Here is a 19,232-nt window from a genome sequence, read left to right on the forward strand (position 1 = left end):
GAGAGAAATCACAACTAGGCAGGCAGGCAGAGAGAGAGGAGGAAGCAGGCTCTCCACGGAGCAGAGAGCCCGACGTGGGGCTCAATCCCAGGACCCTGGGATCATGACCTGAGCCGAAAGCAGAGGCTTTAACCCACTGAGCCACCCAGGTGCCCCTGTTGTTGCTATTTTTAAATTGTATTCCTCTCCGGGGTGCTTGGGTGGCTCCGTTGGTTAGCAGCTGCCTTTGGCTCAGGTCATGATCCCGGAGCCCCAGTATCAAGTCGGACATCAGGCTCCTCATCGGAGAGTTGGCTTCTGTCCTGACCCTCTCCGCTCTCATGCTCTCTTTCTCTCTCAAATAAATACATTTTAAAAATTTTAAAAAAGTATTCCTCTGTATTAAGGGAAAAGATGGTCAGCGTTATACCAAAAAATGGATTACATACTATCTAATACACATGATGAAGTAATGGAGATTAACAGCTACTATTCTAGGTGGTTTGAACTTACATAAAGCATTTTCACATGGCATAGAAATCTGAAATAATTTTTAGCAAGTAACCTTTGCTCCCAAATGGTGGTTACTGACTTTCACTTTCGAAAAATATCCTTAGGTATGGGACACCTGGGCAACTCAGCCGCATCTGCCTTTGGCTCAGGTTATGATTCCAAGGTCCTGGGCTCGAGCCCTGCTTCAGACTCCCTGCTCGGCGGGAAGCCTGCTTCTCCCTCTCACACTCCCCTTGCTTGTGTTCCCTCTCTCGCTGTCTCTGTCTCTGTCAATTAAATAAATAAAAATCTTTAAAAAAGAAAGAATGAAAGAAAAGAAAAATATCCTTAGGTAGCCATTGTTTGTAGTATACTTTGTGCCAAATGATTATAAAAGCTCACAGTCACACTGGCCTTGGTACAAAGTAGTCTTCCTATGTATGCCCTCAGCTTATCTTCATAAATACGATTTGCTTATAGAATATATCTGGGTTTGAGGCACCTGGGTGGCTCAGTCGGTTGAGATTTTATTTGTTTATTGACACAGAGAGTGCTCACATGCAAGTACAAGCAGGGGGAGTGGCAGGCGGAGGAGAGGGAGAAGCAGGACTTGATCCTGGGAGCTTGGGATCATGGCCCGAGTTGAAGGCAGGCATTTAATTGACTGAGCCACCCGGGCACCTCACAGTGTCTGATTCTTGATCCCAGCTCAGGTCTTCTCACAGTTGTGAGTGCACATTGCATTGGGCTCAGTGCTGGGTGTGGATCTTACTTAAAAAATACATATATGTACAGTTTTCTCCCATCCAAAGTAAAGCATTCTTTTTGAAACCTTTTGTAAACCAGAATGGCATAAAGCAAAGGAGCAGTTGTCATTAATTTGGAGAAATTAATTAATTAATATGGAGAAATTTTTGAGTATTCCCAGACCCACAGAATAATCTCCCTTAGGCTTTTCTGATACCTTAGGGCTCAGATCTTGATAATGGGTGCACGAAATAAATGGACATAAAACAGATGCTCACAGACACAGTTCAAAGCAGTGGCGGCTTGATGCTGATGCTGCGTGTAGTTCCTGGGGAAAGCTGGAAGGGCTTGAGGGCACCACTCTAACTGCTCAGCATGCTACACTGTCTCTGGGACAGCTGGTTGCAGAACAGACGCTCAGCACGCTAAACACTGTCATGTCTGACTCGTAGTTTTGGCTCATGTCGTGATCTCAGGGTCCTGGGATTGAGCCCTGTGTCCGCCTCTGCACTCAGTGGGGAGCCTGCTTAAGATTCTCTCTCCCTCTCACCCTTCCCCTCCCTCTGCTTGCCAGCTCACTCTCTCTCAATAAAATAAATAGATAAAATCTTAAAAAAAAAAAACAACACCAAAAACCTCTTCAGGTATCTTTCGGTTAGCAAAAACAGGTACTAATACAGGTATTTATGTAATTTTTTTTAATTTTCAAATTTTTTTCTGACATAGGTCTTTTGTAAAAGGGAAGTGGCATCACATGAACTTTGAAAAATCGGGATACCCAGTAATTGACTGGATATTTGTAAAAGCTGGGTTTTTGAGTGTTTGAATCACAGTAATACAAGTTTCATTCTCTTGATTTTCATTTCTGTCTAGTCCTGTTTGTGATTTAAGAAAAAAATTTTTTTTGTTACTTTTAAGTAATCTCTGTGGGGCTCAAACTCACAACCCCGAGATCAAGAGTTGCATGCCCCACCGAATAAACCAGCCAGGCGCCCCTGTCCTGTTGATGATTTAAGTGTATGCCGAACACAAGGCTGGATGTCACCATTAGGCCCTTAATGGTAGAAGAATATCTGAAAACCTTCCATTTTTAGCAGTGTTAACCTCGTTTTCAAATTCTTTCAGGTATCTGTCTTGGGCCTTAGACACAAATCAGGAAGAACGGGACAAGGGTAAAACAGTAGAAGTGGGCCGTGCCTATTTTGAAACAGAAAAGAAGCATTTCACAATTCTGGATGCCCCTGGCCACAAGAGTTTTGTCCCGAATATGATAGGTGGTGCTTCTCAAGCTGATTTGGCCGTGCTGGTAAGTACAGCCTTGCTGGTTCACCTGCACGTTTGTCGGCAGCCCTGCTGAGTATTTGAGTTTATCCTCTCAAAGCTCAAGTGGAGTTTGGAGTGAGCTGTAAGACACGGTGACAGATTGCACTTTCGGCTCGCTTACCTGCTCAAGAAATCTTCATAATGGGATTCTCTTCATAATGGGATTCCCTTCGGAAAACATGTTTCATCTTTTCCCTACCATTGCTATTACCAATGACTGTGTCAGAGTTTAGTGTCCACTAAATGCCAAGCTGGGTCCACTTTGTACTTACCGTGTGTGCCGCGGGTGCAGAACTGAGTAAGAAACGATCTGTTTTCTTAAGGCCTCAGTTGTTTTGCGGGGTGGTTTTTGTTTGTTTGTTACACTACCAGCGCTCAAACACATACATGTTTGAACTGCAAAACAGATTTTGGAAGATCGGGGGATCAGAAGAAACATTTACCGAAATCTTAAGCCATTTAGACATTGTGACATTCAAAAGCATGCAGGTTATAGCTCATTTACTGGTATTGCCTTGCAAAAAAGCTTCTGATAAAACTGAAAGGAAAGCTGTTTCACTGTTCAGGGGGTCTACCTGCGTATGTAGGAATAAGCTGTGGATTTCTTGGAATAGGTCATCTCTGCTAGGAAAGGAGAGTTTGAAACTGGATTTGAGAAAGGCGGACAGACAAGAGAACACGCAATGTTGGCAAAGACGGCTGGTGTGAAGCACTTGATTGTGCTTATTAATAAGATGGATGATCCGACGGTGAATTGGAGCAACGAGAGGTGAGCTTTGCCTTCGGACTAGTGTTTGCAGGCGTGGGAACAGAGTAAAGGGTGGTTTTGCTACCCTGTGCTTTTTTTTTCCCCTGGGGTTTTTCTAAAACCTTAAGTTGTTTAATAATGACCCTAGAGTTCACTTGCTTTATATTATGATTGAGTTATTTATAAATACTCACAGATACGAAGAATGTAAAGAGAAACTAGTGCCATTTTTGAAAAAAGTTGGCTTCAATCCCAAAAAGGACATTCACTTCATGCCCTGCTCAGGACTGACGGGAGCCAATCTTAAGGAGCAGTCAGACTTTTGTCCTTGGTACACGTAAGTAACCTTTTCGTCTTGTGGAAAAACTTTGTCTTCTCAAGTTATTTCAGAAAACGCTGTAAGTAACTGTGGCTTTAAAAATACCGTCACCTTTGCTCATTTTTTAATTGGGTTGTCTTTGTTACTGTATTTTCACTTTCTTGCTGGTATCCTTTGAGGTGCAACAGGTTTTAATTTTGACAAAGGCCAGTTTCTCTTCTGTTCTGTTGGTTGCGCTTCGGTGTCAAACCTGGGGGAAAATCGCCTAATTCAGTCATGAAGACTTAGCCATATTAGTTTCTTCTAAGGTTGTTAGAGCCTTAGCTCTTATATTTAGATGTGTTTCATTTTGAAAGAGTATCTTCGAAGCTTTTTTTTTTTTGGTTAGGTAAAGTCTTGCTTACTATAGCTTTTTAAGTTTTCAAATTAGGAAGTATGAGTCTTTACATTTTGTTGTTGTTTTTTTCCTAAGACTATTTTGGCTATTTTGGGTCCCTTGAATTTCTGTATGGACATTAGGATCAGCCTGTCACTTTGTGCCAAAGGCAGCTGGGATTTTAATGGGGATTGTACGGAATCCATAAATGAATTTGAGGAGCATTGCTGTCCTGGCAACAGTAAGCCTCCCCGTTCCTGCACTGTAGTTTTAAGGGGGAAATTATTTTTATAGAGCCCTGATTTGAGAGCTGGAAAAGTCCGTAAGAATTAAGTAATAGAGTGTAGTCATTTCAGGGGCACTTGGGTGACTTAGTCGGTTAAGTGTCCCAACTCTCTAGCTTTCGGCTCAGGTCATGATTGCAGGGTCAGGAGACCCGCCAGGCTGCGTGCTCAGCTTGGGGTCTGCTTGAGGTACTTTCTCTCCCTCTGGCCCTCTTCCTCCACTCACTGTCCGTCTCTCCTTAAAAAAAAATAAGAACGTATTCACTTTATTACAAGATATAGGCCATTTGCTATAAAGTTTTTTCTAAATCTTTATGGGGAAGCTTTTTCGTTATATCTATGGGGCTATTTTGTTATATTTTTGTTTTCTGAGGAATGAAGGGGAGGAACCAGATAATAAATGGGGTTGGATGAGAAGAGTATGTGGATGGAAAGAATGTATTATAGCTGTGTTTTTCATGTAAAGTTACAGTCTTAAAATCCTGATATTCATGTTGATGGATATTGTTCTGTTCTCAGTGGATTACCGTTTATTCCTTACCTGGATAATTTGCCAAACTTCAATAGATCAGTTGATGGACCAATCAGGCTGCCAATTGTGGATAAGTACAAGGTACCCAGAATGTTCAAGAGATTGGGAGGGAAATTATAGGAGGGAAAGTCATTGATTTGTGTTTTGAGAAACAATCCTAATAATTGACAACATAGCGTGGATGTCTCTCTCTCAATGGCTTTATGTTATTTAGTGCTGTGGATGGATCATAATTTCATCAGCCGGCCTAGTTACTCAAGCTGTTTTCCCAGTGAGCCAGTGGGCATTTTTTTAGAGAGAAAGTCATAACAGCTAAAGCTGCCGGACTCAGAGGATTTGCACAGTCGTTGATGGATGTTGACCGATAGCCGTCCAAAATACTGCCAGCAGTGTGTGAGCGCGGCCTTTACCGTAGCCTCACCGACACTGGCTGTTAGTCTTTAGAAAATAAGCTATTATTTTTAACTGGATTTTCAACTTGGTTTTTAAAAAATTTTTAGCAATATGTAATGCTTTGACCTCCTCAAAGAATTGATTCTTAAAAAAAAAAAGATTCTTTCTTTAGTCCACGCTAAATTTCTTAAACAAGTATTTTTCCAATTTTATACATGAGGAAGCAGGCTCAGAAATTTTTGAGAGAACTGGAATTTAAACAAATAATTGAGATCTTCATATGTAGGATTTTACGCTGTTTGTCATACTGTGCTGCCCCTTTTTTTTTTTTAAGATCTTAGGCATACTTATTAGTACTAAAATTGCTTATATTCTAATGACAGATAACATATTTTTTACCTATCCTGTGTTGAGGAGTAATCCTAACCATTCTGACACTTGAGCTAAAGATTTTCTGAGTAAACTCCGTAAGATTTCACTTGGGGTTGTTGAACTGTTGTAGAGTAGTAATAAAAGTCTATAACTTGTTTTTCTTTTTATTTCACATTTAAACAGGATATGGGCACTGTGGTCCTGGGAAAGCTGGAATCAGGATCTATTTGTAAAGGCCAGCAGCTTGTGATGATGCCAAACAAGGTGAGAATTAGTAATGCTCTTTTTCATTTAGCTGTTCTCTTAAAAATATTAGCAAAGAGGTAGAACTTTTCAAAAATGTAGGGATTTCCATTAAAAGAAACTTAAACTCCTGGATTATGTTTTATTAATATGAAGTACACAGTTCAGTACAGAAGATACGGTGTTGTCGTTGTCCAGTGGCAAATGGGGAGGGGCCGGTATTAGAGCCACGTTCGAGCCGAAGGATGTGTCCTCAGGAGAGTCTTACCTCCATTCTTTCTCCAGGTGCAAGGAGAGCTCTGGAGTGGTTAAGTGACTTGTTTCTGTTAACACATGGGATTAGCAAAGTGAGTCCAGGATGAAAACCCAAGTTTGATCATGATATAATTTGCTTTGTTTTTTTTATTTTTTATTTTTTTAATTTTATTCTTGAAAAAAAATTTTTGAAAGATTTTATTTATCCATTTGAGAGAGGGAAAGAAAACACAAGTGTGGGAGAGGGGCAGAGGGAGAGAGACAAGTGGACTCCCCACTGAGTGGGGAGTGTGATGTGGGGCTGGATCCCAGAACCCTGAAAAGATGACCGGAGCCAAAGTCAGACACTCAACCAATTGAGTCACCCAGGCATCCCTGCTTGCTTCTCTTTTTCTTGTATTGTTACATTGGATACTATAAAATGTGCCCTATTTATACTCCTAATCTGTTTTGAGAGAAGAGAATGTGCCGTTATAATAAATGGGTTTTTTCTTAGGTCTTTCTTCCCGCCTTTTTGTAATTTGTTTATTATTGAGGTGGGTTTCATTAAAACGCATAAAGTCTCCTCCGTGAACTCTTCGTGTTATTTCTGGCTGCTCGGTTCCTGATAATTATAGACATGTTCCTTGAGAAACTGTTACCTGTTTTCCAGAGGGGCCTTCTCTGACAGCTTCAAAGATGTTTATGTAGGAAACCAGGGACTCAGCGATCAGAACCTCCAAATTAATAGGGCATCTGGGTGGCCCAGTCAGTTGAGTGTTTGATTTTTCGTTTTGGCTCAGGTTACAATCTCAGGGTCTTGAGATCCGGCCCCACATTGGGCTCTACACTTAGCACAGAGTCTGCTTCTTTCCCTCTCTCTGCCCCCCCCCCCTCCAACCTGTGTATGTTCTTTCCCTCTGAAATAAATATATCTTTAAAAAAAAAAAAAAAGGATTAGGAAATGTATCCATTGTTAGGGTAACGCTCAGGTGTAATTGGCATTTTACAAATTATACTTTGAGTTTTCTTGATGCCTTATGCACGGAAGACTGGAGTATCCTATCATAGTATCTTTTTACTGAGGTATTTATCGACACAACTTGAATGTCAACAGCAGTGGAATGAAAATAGTCATTGTGAATCCTGGCTCAGAGCAATTGCAGGAGTAGTTCAGTCATGGTAATGGAAGACAGAGTGGTGGTTGCAAAAGTCTAGGGACTTGAAGAATGGGGAGTGACTTGAATGAAGGCACAGAATTTCTTTTTGGGATGATGAGGATGTTTTGGAACTATGTGCCGATGTTGGTTTTACAATATCGTGAATGACAAGGAGATGCCACTGAACTGTACAGTATAGAATGGTTATAAAAGGTAAATTTCACGAGGGGTCTACCGTAGTAGAAAGAAAAGTAGAATTCACCATGATGAGCAAGTGGACTGGGGGCCAGGCTAGACTAGTCACAGCTTGTCTGCGGGAGCTGGGACCTCATACAGAGGAGCAAGCAGGTCGGCATAGCTTCGCCTGCCGCTGGGAGGCAAGCCTCGAAGACTCCATTCCTGTCAGTCCTGCTGAGTCTCCGTGGAACAGACTTAAATATTTCAAAAGACACAGATGCCAGACTATCTTAATATTAAAAAATTAATGGTTGGGTAACCTACGAAATGGGAGAAAGTAATTGTATATCATAAATCTGATAAGGGGCTAAATCCAGAATATATCAAGAACTGCAACTCAACAAACAAAACAGAAAAACCCAACTAAAACACGAGCAAGGGACTGCAACATTTCTCCAAAGAAGATGTGCACCCGACCAACAAGCCCATGCAAAGATCTCATCTGTAATCGTTAGGGGAATGCAAATGAAAGTCACAATGAGATAACGCCTCACACCCATCAAAAAAAACCCACACAAAATAATAGCTGTTGAAGATGTGGAGAAATGGGAACCCTCGTATACTGTGAGTGAGCACGTGAAACTGCACAGCCGCTGCATGGTTTCCTCAGAAAAATTTAAAAGTAGAATAAGTATATGATCCAGCAGTCCACTTCGGGATATATGCCCAAAAGTATGGAAAGCCATACTTTCCAAGAACCAGTGTTCATAGCAGCAGCATTCACAAAAGCTAGAATGGGGAAACAACCTATCGTGTCTGTGGATGGGTGAGTAGGTAAACAGAATGTGATCTAGCCATACCATGGGATATTATTCAGCCTAAAAAAGGGAAATTCTGACACATTTTACAACATGATGAACCTCAAGGGAATTGTGCTAAGTGAATTAATAAGCCAGTCATAAAAAGATAGATAATGTATGATTCCACCTTTTTTTTTTTTTAAAGCTTTATTCGGGGATGGGGAGAGAGGTTTTTTTAAATTTTTTAATGTTCAGTTAGCCACTGGATAGTACATTAGTTTTTGATGCAGTGTTCAGTGGTTCATCAGTTACACATAACACCAGTGCTCATCACAACACGTGCCCTCAATACCCATCACCCTACTACCCCTCCCCTAACCCCCTAGGGAGAGAGTCTTAAGTAGACTCTGTGCTGAGCATAGCGTCCAACGTGGGGCTCCGTCTCGTGATCCTGAGACAATGACCTGAGCGGAAACCAAGAGTCCATCGTTTAACTGAACGTACCACCCGGGCGCCCCCATGATTCCACTTCTTGGAGGTACTTAGAGCAGACAGAATCCTTATCTTCATAAACCAAGAGAATTTGTTGGTCTCAGTCTTAATTTTTGAAATTATGGATTAATTTAAGGATTAGATTAGCTCCTCCATTGTATTTAGCCATAGAAAACCACATGTGGAGAAGAGGGATTGTTACAATGTATTATTTGGCCAAAAAATAGTTCACGGTATTTGCTTCGTTTGTTACGGTAGGACTGCTAGTTTCCGTACTTATTTCCTGAATTTAGCTAACAAATACGGCTCTCTTTCACTTCTTGGAATGAATTTCAACAGGTATCAATGAGGTTTAAGCTGCCTTTTGGAAAAGGACACCATTATTGGTAGAGAGGGGAGAGATTACTAGAGTTAGCAAGTGACAGTCCGTAGAGTTCTGGTGTGGAACATAACAGATTCGCGATTCTCCACCATTTATCTACCAGCATGAGATAGTTTGGTTTGTCTTGAGGGCTATTATTTTGTTTGGTTTGTGGTATGTGTCTTAAAAATATAAATTTCCAAGGCCAGATAGGGGTAAAATAAGGGAATGTTTGTGGGTATTGCTTCTAACCTTTTCTGCCATGCTCTTTTTTCAATAGCTGGCAAAATAATGTAGATTTTACCATTGGACATGTAGTACCTTCACAGCCATCACCACTCTCAAGTTCAAGAACATTTTCATCACCCCAAAAGGAAACCCTGTACCCATTAAATAGTATATTTATTTATTTATTTATTTTAAAGTTTGGGGTTTTTTTTTTTAATTGTGTATTTGACAGAGAGAGATCACAAGTAGGCAGAGAGGCAGGCAGAGAGAGAGAGGGGGGGAAGCAGGCTCCCCGCCGAGCAGAGAGCCCGATGCGGGGCTCGATCCCAAGACCCTGGGATCATCACCTGAGCCGAAGGCAGAGACTTAACCCGCTGAGCCACCCAGGCGCCCCTGAATAGTATTCTTTTAAAGCTTAATTGTTCAGATATCCTTTGAGAAGCACACTCTTCAGATATTTGGTGTTGATAGGTAATAGAAGCTGTAGCCATTAAACCCTAGAATTCAATCATAGTAATCAAAACGACATTCATAAAATTAAAATCCAAGTATTAGATTTAATGTTTTAATTTTGAAAAGGTAAAAAAAGGGGTTGCCTGGGTCGCTCTGTGGGTTAAAGCCTCTGCCTTCGGCTCAGGTCGTAATCTCAGGGTCCTGGGATCAAGGCCTGCATCGGGCTCTCTGCTCAGCGGGGAGCCTGCTTCTCCCTCCCTCTCTGCCTGCCTCTTTGCCTACTTATGATCTCTCTCTGTCAAATACATAAATAAAATCTTAAAAAAAAAAAGAATGAAACATCAATTTCTTACAAAAGAAAAAGAAAAGGTAAAAAAGTCAAATGCTGGTTAATACCGTGTTCAGTTTGGAAATGATTAGGATGTGATAGTAAAAAGCTGATGAATTAGTATTTTAATTGGCAGTTTATACTTGTAGGATAGGATTTTCATAAAATTTGTGTCATATAAATGTAATAAAGTTTTATATCCAAATAAGTGTTTGGGCTAATCCATAAACTTAGAAAAATGTGGCTTGTAAGTCTTTAAATGAATAGTCATCATTTTATGTTACGTTCCGCAGTGAATGTGTCAGGAAACACCCAGTCCTGGGTTTGATTTGTCTTTTTTTTTTTTTTTTTTTTTTTCTTAAGCACAATGTGGAAGTTCTTGGAATCCTTTCCGATGATGTAGAAACTGATTCTGTAGCTCCAGGTGAAAACCTCAAAATCAGACTGAAAGGAATTGAAGAGGAGGAGATTCTTCCAGGATTCATACTTTGTGATCTTAATAATCTTTGTCATTCTGGACGCACATTTGATGCCCAGGTGAACTAACTGTCTTCGGGATCTTTACTGTCTAAATGAAATTAGAATTTAAGTGTCGTCATGCCCAATACAGGACTTGAACTCATGAACCTGAAATTGAGTCCCATGCTCTACTGACTGAGCCAGCCAAGCACCCCAAGTTCTTTTTTTTTTTAATCTCCTGTTAATAATATATATTATTACTTAGATAATTTGCCTAAAGTGTCTTTCCCCATAAATAGAGCACAGTTGCCTTGGAAATTAGGGTGTGTCTGCTCATTCAGAGTCAGTAACTTTCCAGACAGGAAAACACAATTTCTCTGTTATTGGCAACCTGACTTCCGCAGAAGAATGACAGTGTTTTCAGTAATTCAGTTTTACAGAATTTTTGAGTTTTCTTACAAGCTATGATGATAAATTAGATTTTGATGCTGGATACAAGGTTGTTTGACTGGGCCTTAGATACTGAGAATTGGGTAGAATTATGAGAAGTTCACATCTGGAACCGAACAAACCCAAAGCAGCTGTAGTGGTAGTGATGACCGGAAATCCTTAGTGGGGGTGGTGGCGGTGGAGGGAAGGCTCCGCTGAGAAGCAGTCCACCTGCTCTGTTTCTAAAGTCAGGGTCTGGCCAGGAAGGTAAGTGGGGCGAGGATATCAGAGTTCAACCTTGGATCAGGCGACCTGACCCAGCACTTCTAACTCAAAAATAACTTGAGACGGTGAGTTCCCTATTGTGGTACTATATGGAGCTGGAGAACATTCAGTGCTTTTTTTTTTTTACCCCAGGGATAAAGATGTGAAATTTTTTGTTTGACAGATAGTGATCATAGAGCACAAATCGATCATCTGCCCAGGTTATAATGCGGTGCTGCATATTCACACCTGTATTGAGGAAGTCGAAATAACAGTGAGTCTTAATCAGTTGATAATTAAGCTAACTGGGGTTCTGTTCGTGTATGTGTTCGAAGACTGTCTTGATCATTTCTGATCGGCAGCAGTGATGTACTCATTTATTGGCACTGCATGTCTTAAAGATTCTCTGATTCGGCATTCTGATCTCATTCTTTGTCCTTGGGTAGGCCTTAATCTGCTTGGTAGACAAAAAATCAGGAGAAAAAAGTAAGACTCGACCCCGTTTTGTGAAGCAAGATCAAGTATGCATCGCTCGCTTAAGGACAGCGGGAACCATCTGCCTTGAGACCTTTAAAGACTTCCCTCAGATGGGGCGCTTTACCTTGCGAGATGAGGGTAAGCCTTTACACTGATGCCTCGTAGCATCTCTGGGATGCGGGGCTTGTTCCGTCCGAGTACGGTGGGCGTCACAAGTTCATAGAAAACCCGGTTGCATGTCCCGTAATGTGTTTCTGTAATGAATATTTTATGAGTTCAGTGACTCGAACAGACAGAACCGACCGTGTAGCAATATGCTGTGGATTTAAGAATCTTAATTTTGATATTTTGCAGGTAGTGGGCTCTGAGAGTTATTTCCTAAATGAGACATTTCTATGATGAAACCCTTTGTAGTACATACGGTTAAAGCCCGTGTCGAAGGGCTTAACCCTGTAAGGCAAGTGTTCGCCATACGAGCCTCTGAAATAGAAACCTTGTCATTTTTGTGGTCAGGAGACACTTGAAAATCAAATATGACAGATGTTCAGTACGCTGATACTGGGGGGATGAGAGGGACACAGACCTTGTGGTCTTTCAGCACCTGATTTTTATAGAGGTTTAGTCATTTTTTTGGTGTGGGTGTCCATTTCTACCTAGTTCTGAGGAAATCTTAACTTGTGGCCATGAAACTCTTTGGTAGCATGAAAACAAAATGGTTCTTCCTAAATGTTTCTCTGTGGACCATTAATATTTCTAACTCCAGTGTATTTTAAGAATGTGGAAAACTTTCCGTAAAACATTGTGGTTCACTTGAAATAGAGCGTCTGCACCTTGCGAGTTCGTTCCACTTCTGTTTGACAGAAAACTTACTGTGTGTCTCCTGCACGTCAGGAGCTGTGACAAGCACGGGGGATGTGATGATGAATATAGCTTCTGAACCTTATTCAGAGGAATCTGTATAAAGGACAGTATTCACTGAATTTTTAAGTCATTATCTTAAATTCTTCTGGTAATAGTGAACCTCGTTACTTGGCTTTGTCCTAATAACATAACAAAATAAGAATCTTAGTTACCAATTAGAAACTGATAAAAAGAGGGTGGATGGAAGAAGTTCAAACCTAGCAAGAATGTTTAACCCCAGAGTTGTTTTTTCCTAAAGAGTAGCTTGGCTATAATGTTTTTCACGTGACCTACTGGGATTTGTATCCCTTATAATAGGACTGAGAATCCCTCTTCACTCTACTGAGTTCATTTATGTATCTTGAAATTGACTTGTTTTACATGTACAGTTGAATGGATTTTAGTCTGTTTACCGGGTTTTACAGCCATCACCACCGTCTAATTTTAGAACATTTGGAACATCTGAAAAAACCCTTCTACCTGTTTACAAGTCACTTTGTGTTCCTGTCCCTCGCAAACCACAGATCTTTCTGTTTGCGTTTTTGGGACATGCCGTGTAAGTGGAATCATACAATTTGTGGTCGTTAGTGTCTAGTTTATTTCACTTGGCATGGTTTTGCAGTCCAGCCATGTTGTAACGTGTGTTGAATGCGATCATCCCTTTTTATTGCCACATAGTATTCCATGGTCCGGATACTGCACGTTTTCCTTGTCCAGGCTTAGGTTTATGATACAGCAGGGATGTTTCCTTTCAAGTCGAGCCATCCTCTAAAGACCCACTTAGTAAGACTGCCTGATCAGAAGTCGTGCCTCTGGTGGTAAAGCCGATTATTTAGTAATTTGCGTTGTGAAAAATAATTTCGTGATTCTGAATGCCTCACATAGCTTTGCTGTTAACTACTGAAAAAGGGTTTTTTGTTTTGTTTTTGTTTTTGTTTTTGTTTTTTATCTCATTTCTAGGTAAAACCATTGCAATTGGGAAAGTTCTGAAACTGGTTCCAGAGAAAGACTAAGCATTTTCTTGATGACCCTGCACAATACTGTGAGGAAAATTGACTGCAAAAGCCTACTTCACATCGCCTTCTCTTATTTTCTGCCCATTGACAAACTTCGTCCCATATTTTGCAAAGACAAAAATCCACAGCAAAAGTCCACATTATGTCAGCTTTCTCATATTGAGAGCTCTGCTATGCCACTGTTGAATTTTCCCCCAGATTTTTTTCCCTCCCCTCCCAAACTCTGCTTCCTCGGACAGATTTGGCAATAGCTTTGTAAGTGATGTGGACATAATTGCCTACAATAATGAACACTTACAGGAATTTTTTTATTTCTCATTTTCCCCTTAGGCATACCTAGTCTTTTTTCCCCCAGGCAGATGATTCTGGGTGTGCGAGTGTGTGCACATGTTACAGACAACTACCATGTTAATAAAATATTCAATTTGAAATCCTTTTCGGTATTTGAATTGCTTTTGAATAACGTTTTTTATCTGGATGTAACATTGTTGCATTAGCTTTTTAACTTACCAAGTAACTGAGTACATTTTATGACTTGGACTTTTCTAAACTCTTTCCCTACCCCACTACTTTAAATGAGGCATTTCCAAACGATGCGCCAGTTTGTATTAAAGGAACGCATTAGTTTGACCCCTTCCTCTGATGGTTAATGCGTACGTCCACTTACATACTTTATGGAGCTGGGACACTGCTTCAGTAGTAGGTCCCAGCTGTTTCCTGCCAGTTTGTGTTCAACGGGATTTCTTAAACACAGTAAGTTGTAAAAGAGCAGCGTGCTGTAGTTTTTATAAGTAAAGCGTAATGAAATTGTACCCCTACAGAAAATTCCATTGACTTGTCAAATGAGTGGGATTTGCAATAAAGAAAGCATGTTGAGACCTGGCAGAAATGCCTCCTTTAGTATTCATAAGAGCTGCATGCGTCTAGTTTGAAAACTGTACCCGTTGCAAGTGCCGGTTCTGCACATTACTCCGTTTGCTGTTTGCGGCAGTAATTTTAAAGGTTGGATGGTCCTTGCTGCTTCCAGGCTAAATCTCATCCAGCCACAAAAGGCACACATACGTAGAACCACCCGAATCCGCACTGACTAAAGTTAACAGTGATAAGTAGAATCAAGCACAGTATCGAAGTTTTTCTCAGTTATTTGAAGTTGACTGTTTTCTTAAATATAAAGCTGAAATTTGCTGAACTGTTACTTGGGTGAACCACAATGGAGCACTGTGGTGGTTTTTAGATTGAAGGCTAACTTTATACTGTAACTGTCACGACTTTGAAGTTTTTAATGAGAATAAAGGGGAAATGGAAAGCCACTCTCTGGGTTTATTGGAAGCCCCCCCTTGATTCCGAGGGCTGTTGCCATTTATCAGAGACGCGGCCTCTTTTAGATTGTGGCTTATCTCTAAATAAGATACTTCGTAACTGTATATTTAATGACACATACCTTCCCTCAGAAAAGAAAAGCCTAGTCAGACTGTAGTTCCAGTCACAAAACTTAAAACTGAATTTAACCCTGTTCTCTTAACTATAGAATTACCATTCATTTCGTGAATGAGGCTGTATCTTACGGACAGTGCAGAGTTAATGTCCTACATCTTCCTATAAGTATACTCATGGCTATTAAATTGCATGAAGTTTAGCTAAATTTTATTATGTCAGCGAATCTCTGGGCTTTTATTTCTCTGGGAAATCCGGGAGCTTCATAATCAGTACCTACGACTCTTTTTGTACTTCCAAGTTAATAGGAACAAAATAGGAATTGCTTGGATTTTAATGAGTCTTTTAAAAGCTCAAGAGTTGTTGAAATTATTTCCAAATATAGATTTCCATTTTTAAATTGAGCATATTTTTAAAAACCAGTTCTGTTTGCTGTTAAAACACTTACACTTTTAGGATATTATGTGCATGTTGCCAAGACTCTTCAGCAGAACGACATGGATACCAACTGTCAAGGGCCCACCTCCAAAACAGAAGAGATCATGAACACAAATGTAATTGTGAACTAGAAATTTCATTGAATTTTTTTTACACATTTGTGCAAATGATCTAATCATTTAAAAGAAACCCCCCTGTTAAATATGGACTTGGAAGTTCCTTGGGAAGTGTTCATTCAGAGTTGATGCATTTTAAACTCATCACCCTGGCTAGTGATTGGGATGAGGAAATGAAATGTCTGGTGTGAACTGGCCGCGGGTGGCACCGGGCTCTGCAGAGCCGTGCAGGGAGGGCCCTGTGCTGTTGTCCCCCGCCCTGCGAGCGTGTGGATGTGGCTGACCACGCGACCGTACTAGGGTCATTGGCTGCAGACGAGTGTAATACGGACCCACGGACCCATGGACCCAAACATTTTTTCCTCCGGCTTTAGCATAGATAAGTTAGAATCACAATGTTCTTCGCATCTTCTTACATTAATGTTCTGTATACAACTTTCATGCTAGGCTATTTATAGTGTTTTAAATTAATGAACTGAATCGAAGAGAAGAAGGTGTTGTTGAAATGAACATCTGAAGTAATTGCCACTTTAAACTTTACTGTGGGGGAGGGGAAAGGACAGCATCCATTTCTTGTTTTTCATTCGCAAAAGGGACCTAACCCAGTGAAAATCAATGTGAAATCAAACCAGGAGAGTTGGACTGAGAATGTACTGCCGTGAAATTAAGTGATGTGTAGTAAAGTGTTCTTGAATACTTAAGCCCAATGTATGTGCGTTTTGAATGGAAAGTCTTGAAATACGTGATAATTGAATGTAAACACTTTGTAAATGGTGAAAGTACAGGTGGTTCCCCGCAGCGAGAGGCGACTTGTCTGCTAGTTCCCTCCGCGGCAAGCACTGCGTTTTCGGTGTGCACGGACTCTGCGGGGGTGCCCTCCCACGCCCCGGCACCCTCTCAGCCCCAGCGCCACAGATAGTGCGGCTCGCGCCTGCCGTCGGTGCAGGTTTGCAACCCAAGAAAAAGGCCAGCCTCTGGTCAAAAACTGCTTCCAGGATGGACTCTTGAGAAAAATCCGCTAAGCTCCCAGGCATCTCCAGGAGGACTGGTCGCAAGCGTCACCGCCCCGCGGCCTGTGATGACTGTCCCACAGGGCGGCACTTCAGCTCCTCTCCTCGATGGCACGGACTTCCTCACAGGCCGCCGGCCACCACATGAGTGGGGGCTTCGTGGCGCTGGGGACGGATTTCAGGCGGTCAAGGGGCAAACAGTTTTTCCAACAGCTCTCAACCTCAGGCAGCTCTGAACCTTGAGAAGTCGTCATCGCAGTCCTGGTTCCCACCCTCCAGCGGCCTGTAGGACGATTCAGTGTTCTGTACAGCATTGGCCTACCTTCTCAGCGTAAAGTGTGCCATGAATCCTCCCCCAGGCATGCGTGCGGTAGACCACCAGGAGCAGGATTTAGGGGACAATTATCTGTCTCCGCATAACGTGGCTTCCATTTCCTCCTGGTCATTTCTCAGTGATTCCAGCGAGATGCCGTCTGATACTCATGCTTCGTTTCTTTAGAGATCTTGCCACGGCAGCAGCTTGTTAAATAAATCAATGTAATTACACGTGCACAACTCAAAAGACACTATATTAGCTAGGTTTAAATTTAGCAGTCGGTTATATTAGATGTCCTAGTAAGCGGAACAGGGACAGTTTTTCTTCTGCTGCGAAAGCGCAGTGGATTCCATGTGAACCAGTTTATTGCCAGAATTCAGGCTGGGGAGAGTGGTACAATTCGTGATGGTTTTGGTTCTAGGATATTCTTGATTTTCAGTATCCTGGAACATACTGAGTCTTCCCTTCAGTAAATAACACATTTCACATACCTCTAATCCTATGCTTCCTTGAAACAGTACTACGCTAGCCAAGTTGTTTTACCAGGGGACGTTATAAGGGCCCGGAGATGGGAGTGGAGATTAGAACCTTAACGTTCTCTAACATAAGGGAAGAGCAGATCGGCACCGCGTCTGATTAGGCAGAAATGAGCATTTCTCAAGCAAGCCCCCCGGCATGGGAACGGTCTTTTCTGCCTCACCACACATGCCACTGTGCCCTTCAACACTTAACACGGAAACCTCAGGTATGTGGACAGCGAAGGTAGAATGACGTTTTGTGCTTCCTGAGGCTCCCTTCTGCCAGGCACATTAGCTTAGTGCTCCAGATGTCAGCCCAAGTCCCTGCTACCTCCTTTCCCGCCTCTGGGGAAGAGCGTGAGCTCCGAGCCCCTCGTGATCTCCACGTGCTCTCCGTGACAGATCTGAGCCCGGAGAGGAAGGTCTCCGTATTTTAAGGACTCCTACTGGGCTCTTGTAAATCGACTCACCTCTTAGTTAACTAGTTCGTCTGTTGTAAAGGAAATGTGGATCTCTCTCAGGCCAGGACTTGGTGACTAGTTTTTACTAGAACAGCGTAGGTCAATACCTAGCTCTTTTTTTTTTTTAAACCAATGAATTCAAGGGAACTGAGTAGCTCTGCTGGTGTTTTTAACCCAATTCCAAAGCATGGCAGAATGCTCTAGGTAGGAACTGTGGGAATCCAAGGTAAAGAAACCTTTTCTTATGATTTGTAGCTACCTACTGTGCCTGACTTGGTGCCTGTGTGAGGATGAATCCCTTAGCCGCTCTTGCAGTTACTCAAATGACTAAAGTTAAAAGAATTTGCTTTTGTAATAACAATAAAAATTGTCATCTTCCCTTTTGAAGGATTTGTCTGTCTGTTTACCGTCGCCTGTATTACTGTCTCACGCTCTGAGTGCATCTGTCCGCCCTCTCCACAGTCCTCGATTTCGGGGTCAGGTACTGAGCTCCCTCTCCCAGCAGATCTGGAGAGATCTGACGAGCCCGATCACATGAGGACCTGACAAATGCGTGGGCTGCCTGCACATGGGATGCAAAGCTTTGTACGGTCTATGTGACTCAGTTTTTGTTGTTTTTTTTTTTTAAGATTTTAGAACTGCAAGCAGGGGGAGGGAGAGGCAGAGAGGCAGACTCCCCACTGAACGTGGAGCCCGACGCAGGGCTCGATCGCAAGACTGAGATCACAAGCTGAGCTGAAACCCAGAGACAGGCTGAGCCACCCAGGCGCCCTACAGGTGATTGAGGCTTAACAGCGGCAGCCACACAGGAAGTCGGGGTGCATCGTAGTTGTATCTCAGTATGTGGCTTTGGGGACTTGGGGAGACATCAAGGATTCTGTCAGAAGTACTACCCTCTCTGCTCAAGGTTTTTAATAATGATCAAGAAGCCAAACACTCACGTGCCAGGACGGGACATGAATGGTAAACAGAGGCAGGATTTATACAGTGGCTAGTGGGCTGCCTGGCAGCAATATACTCCTGGGTCCCCTTTTTACTCCACGAGTTTGAGTTCTTGCTTAAGCCTTTGTAGGTGAAAGGACTCATTTGCAGGTTTTTTTGGGGTTTTTTTAAGATTTTATTTGACAGAGATCACAAGTAGGCAGAGAGGCAAGCAGAGAGAGAGACAAAGGAAGCAGGCTCCCTGCTGAGCAGAGAGCCCGATGCGGGACTCGATCCCAGGACCCTGAGATCACGACCTGAGCGGAAGGCAGAGGCTTAACCCACTGAGCCACCCAGGTGCCCCTCATTTGCAGGTTTTGGTGATCAGTCTCTAGTAAAGGTGTCAGGCATTCGGCGCAGTCTTTGCTTACA

The 19,232-nt window shown here is 42.1% G+C and overlaps 1 protein-coding gene across 2 annotated transcripts in view; it reads left to right on the forward strand.

Moving 5' to 3' along the window:
• GSPT1 (G1 to S phase transition 1) overlaps nucleotides 1-18,266 on the forward strand; it is a 37,165-nt gene extending 18,899 nt beyond the window's left edge. For both annotated transcript variants that reach the window (XM_045993145.1, XM_045993146.1), the window contains exons 7-15: nucleotides 2,344-2,524; nucleotides 3,156-3,310; nucleotides 3,486-3,626; nucleotides 4,788-4,881; nucleotides 5,749-5,829; nucleotides 10,405-10,578; nucleotides 11,378-11,467; nucleotides 11,640-11,808; nucleotides 13,531-18,266. In XM_045993145.1, the coding sequence (XP_045849101.1) occupies nucleotides 2,344-2,524; nucleotides 3,156-3,310; nucleotides 3,486-3,626; nucleotides 4,788-4,881; nucleotides 5,749-5,829; nucleotides 10,405-10,578; nucleotides 11,378-11,467; nucleotides 11,640-11,808; nucleotides 13,531-13,583 (1,138 nt within the window). In that variant the 3' untranslated portion in view covers nucleotides 13,584-18,266. The remainder of the gene's footprint in view (nucleotides 1-2,343; nucleotides 2,525-3,155; nucleotides 3,311-3,485; nucleotides 3,627-4,787; nucleotides 4,882-5,748; nucleotides 5,830-10,404; nucleotides 10,579-11,377; nucleotides 11,468-11,639; nucleotides 11,809-13,530) is intronic.
• The last annotated feature ends 966 nt before the right edge of the window (nucleotides 18,267-19,232 follow it).

The sequence above is a fragment of the Meles meles genome, chromosome 21 (genome assembly GCF_922984935.1).
Source record: "Meles meles chromosome 21, mMelMel3.1 paternal haplotype, whole genome shotgun sequence".
NCBI classification, from domain to species: domain Eukaryota; kingdom Metazoa; phylum Chordata; class Mammalia; order Carnivora; family Mustelidae; genus Meles; species Meles meles.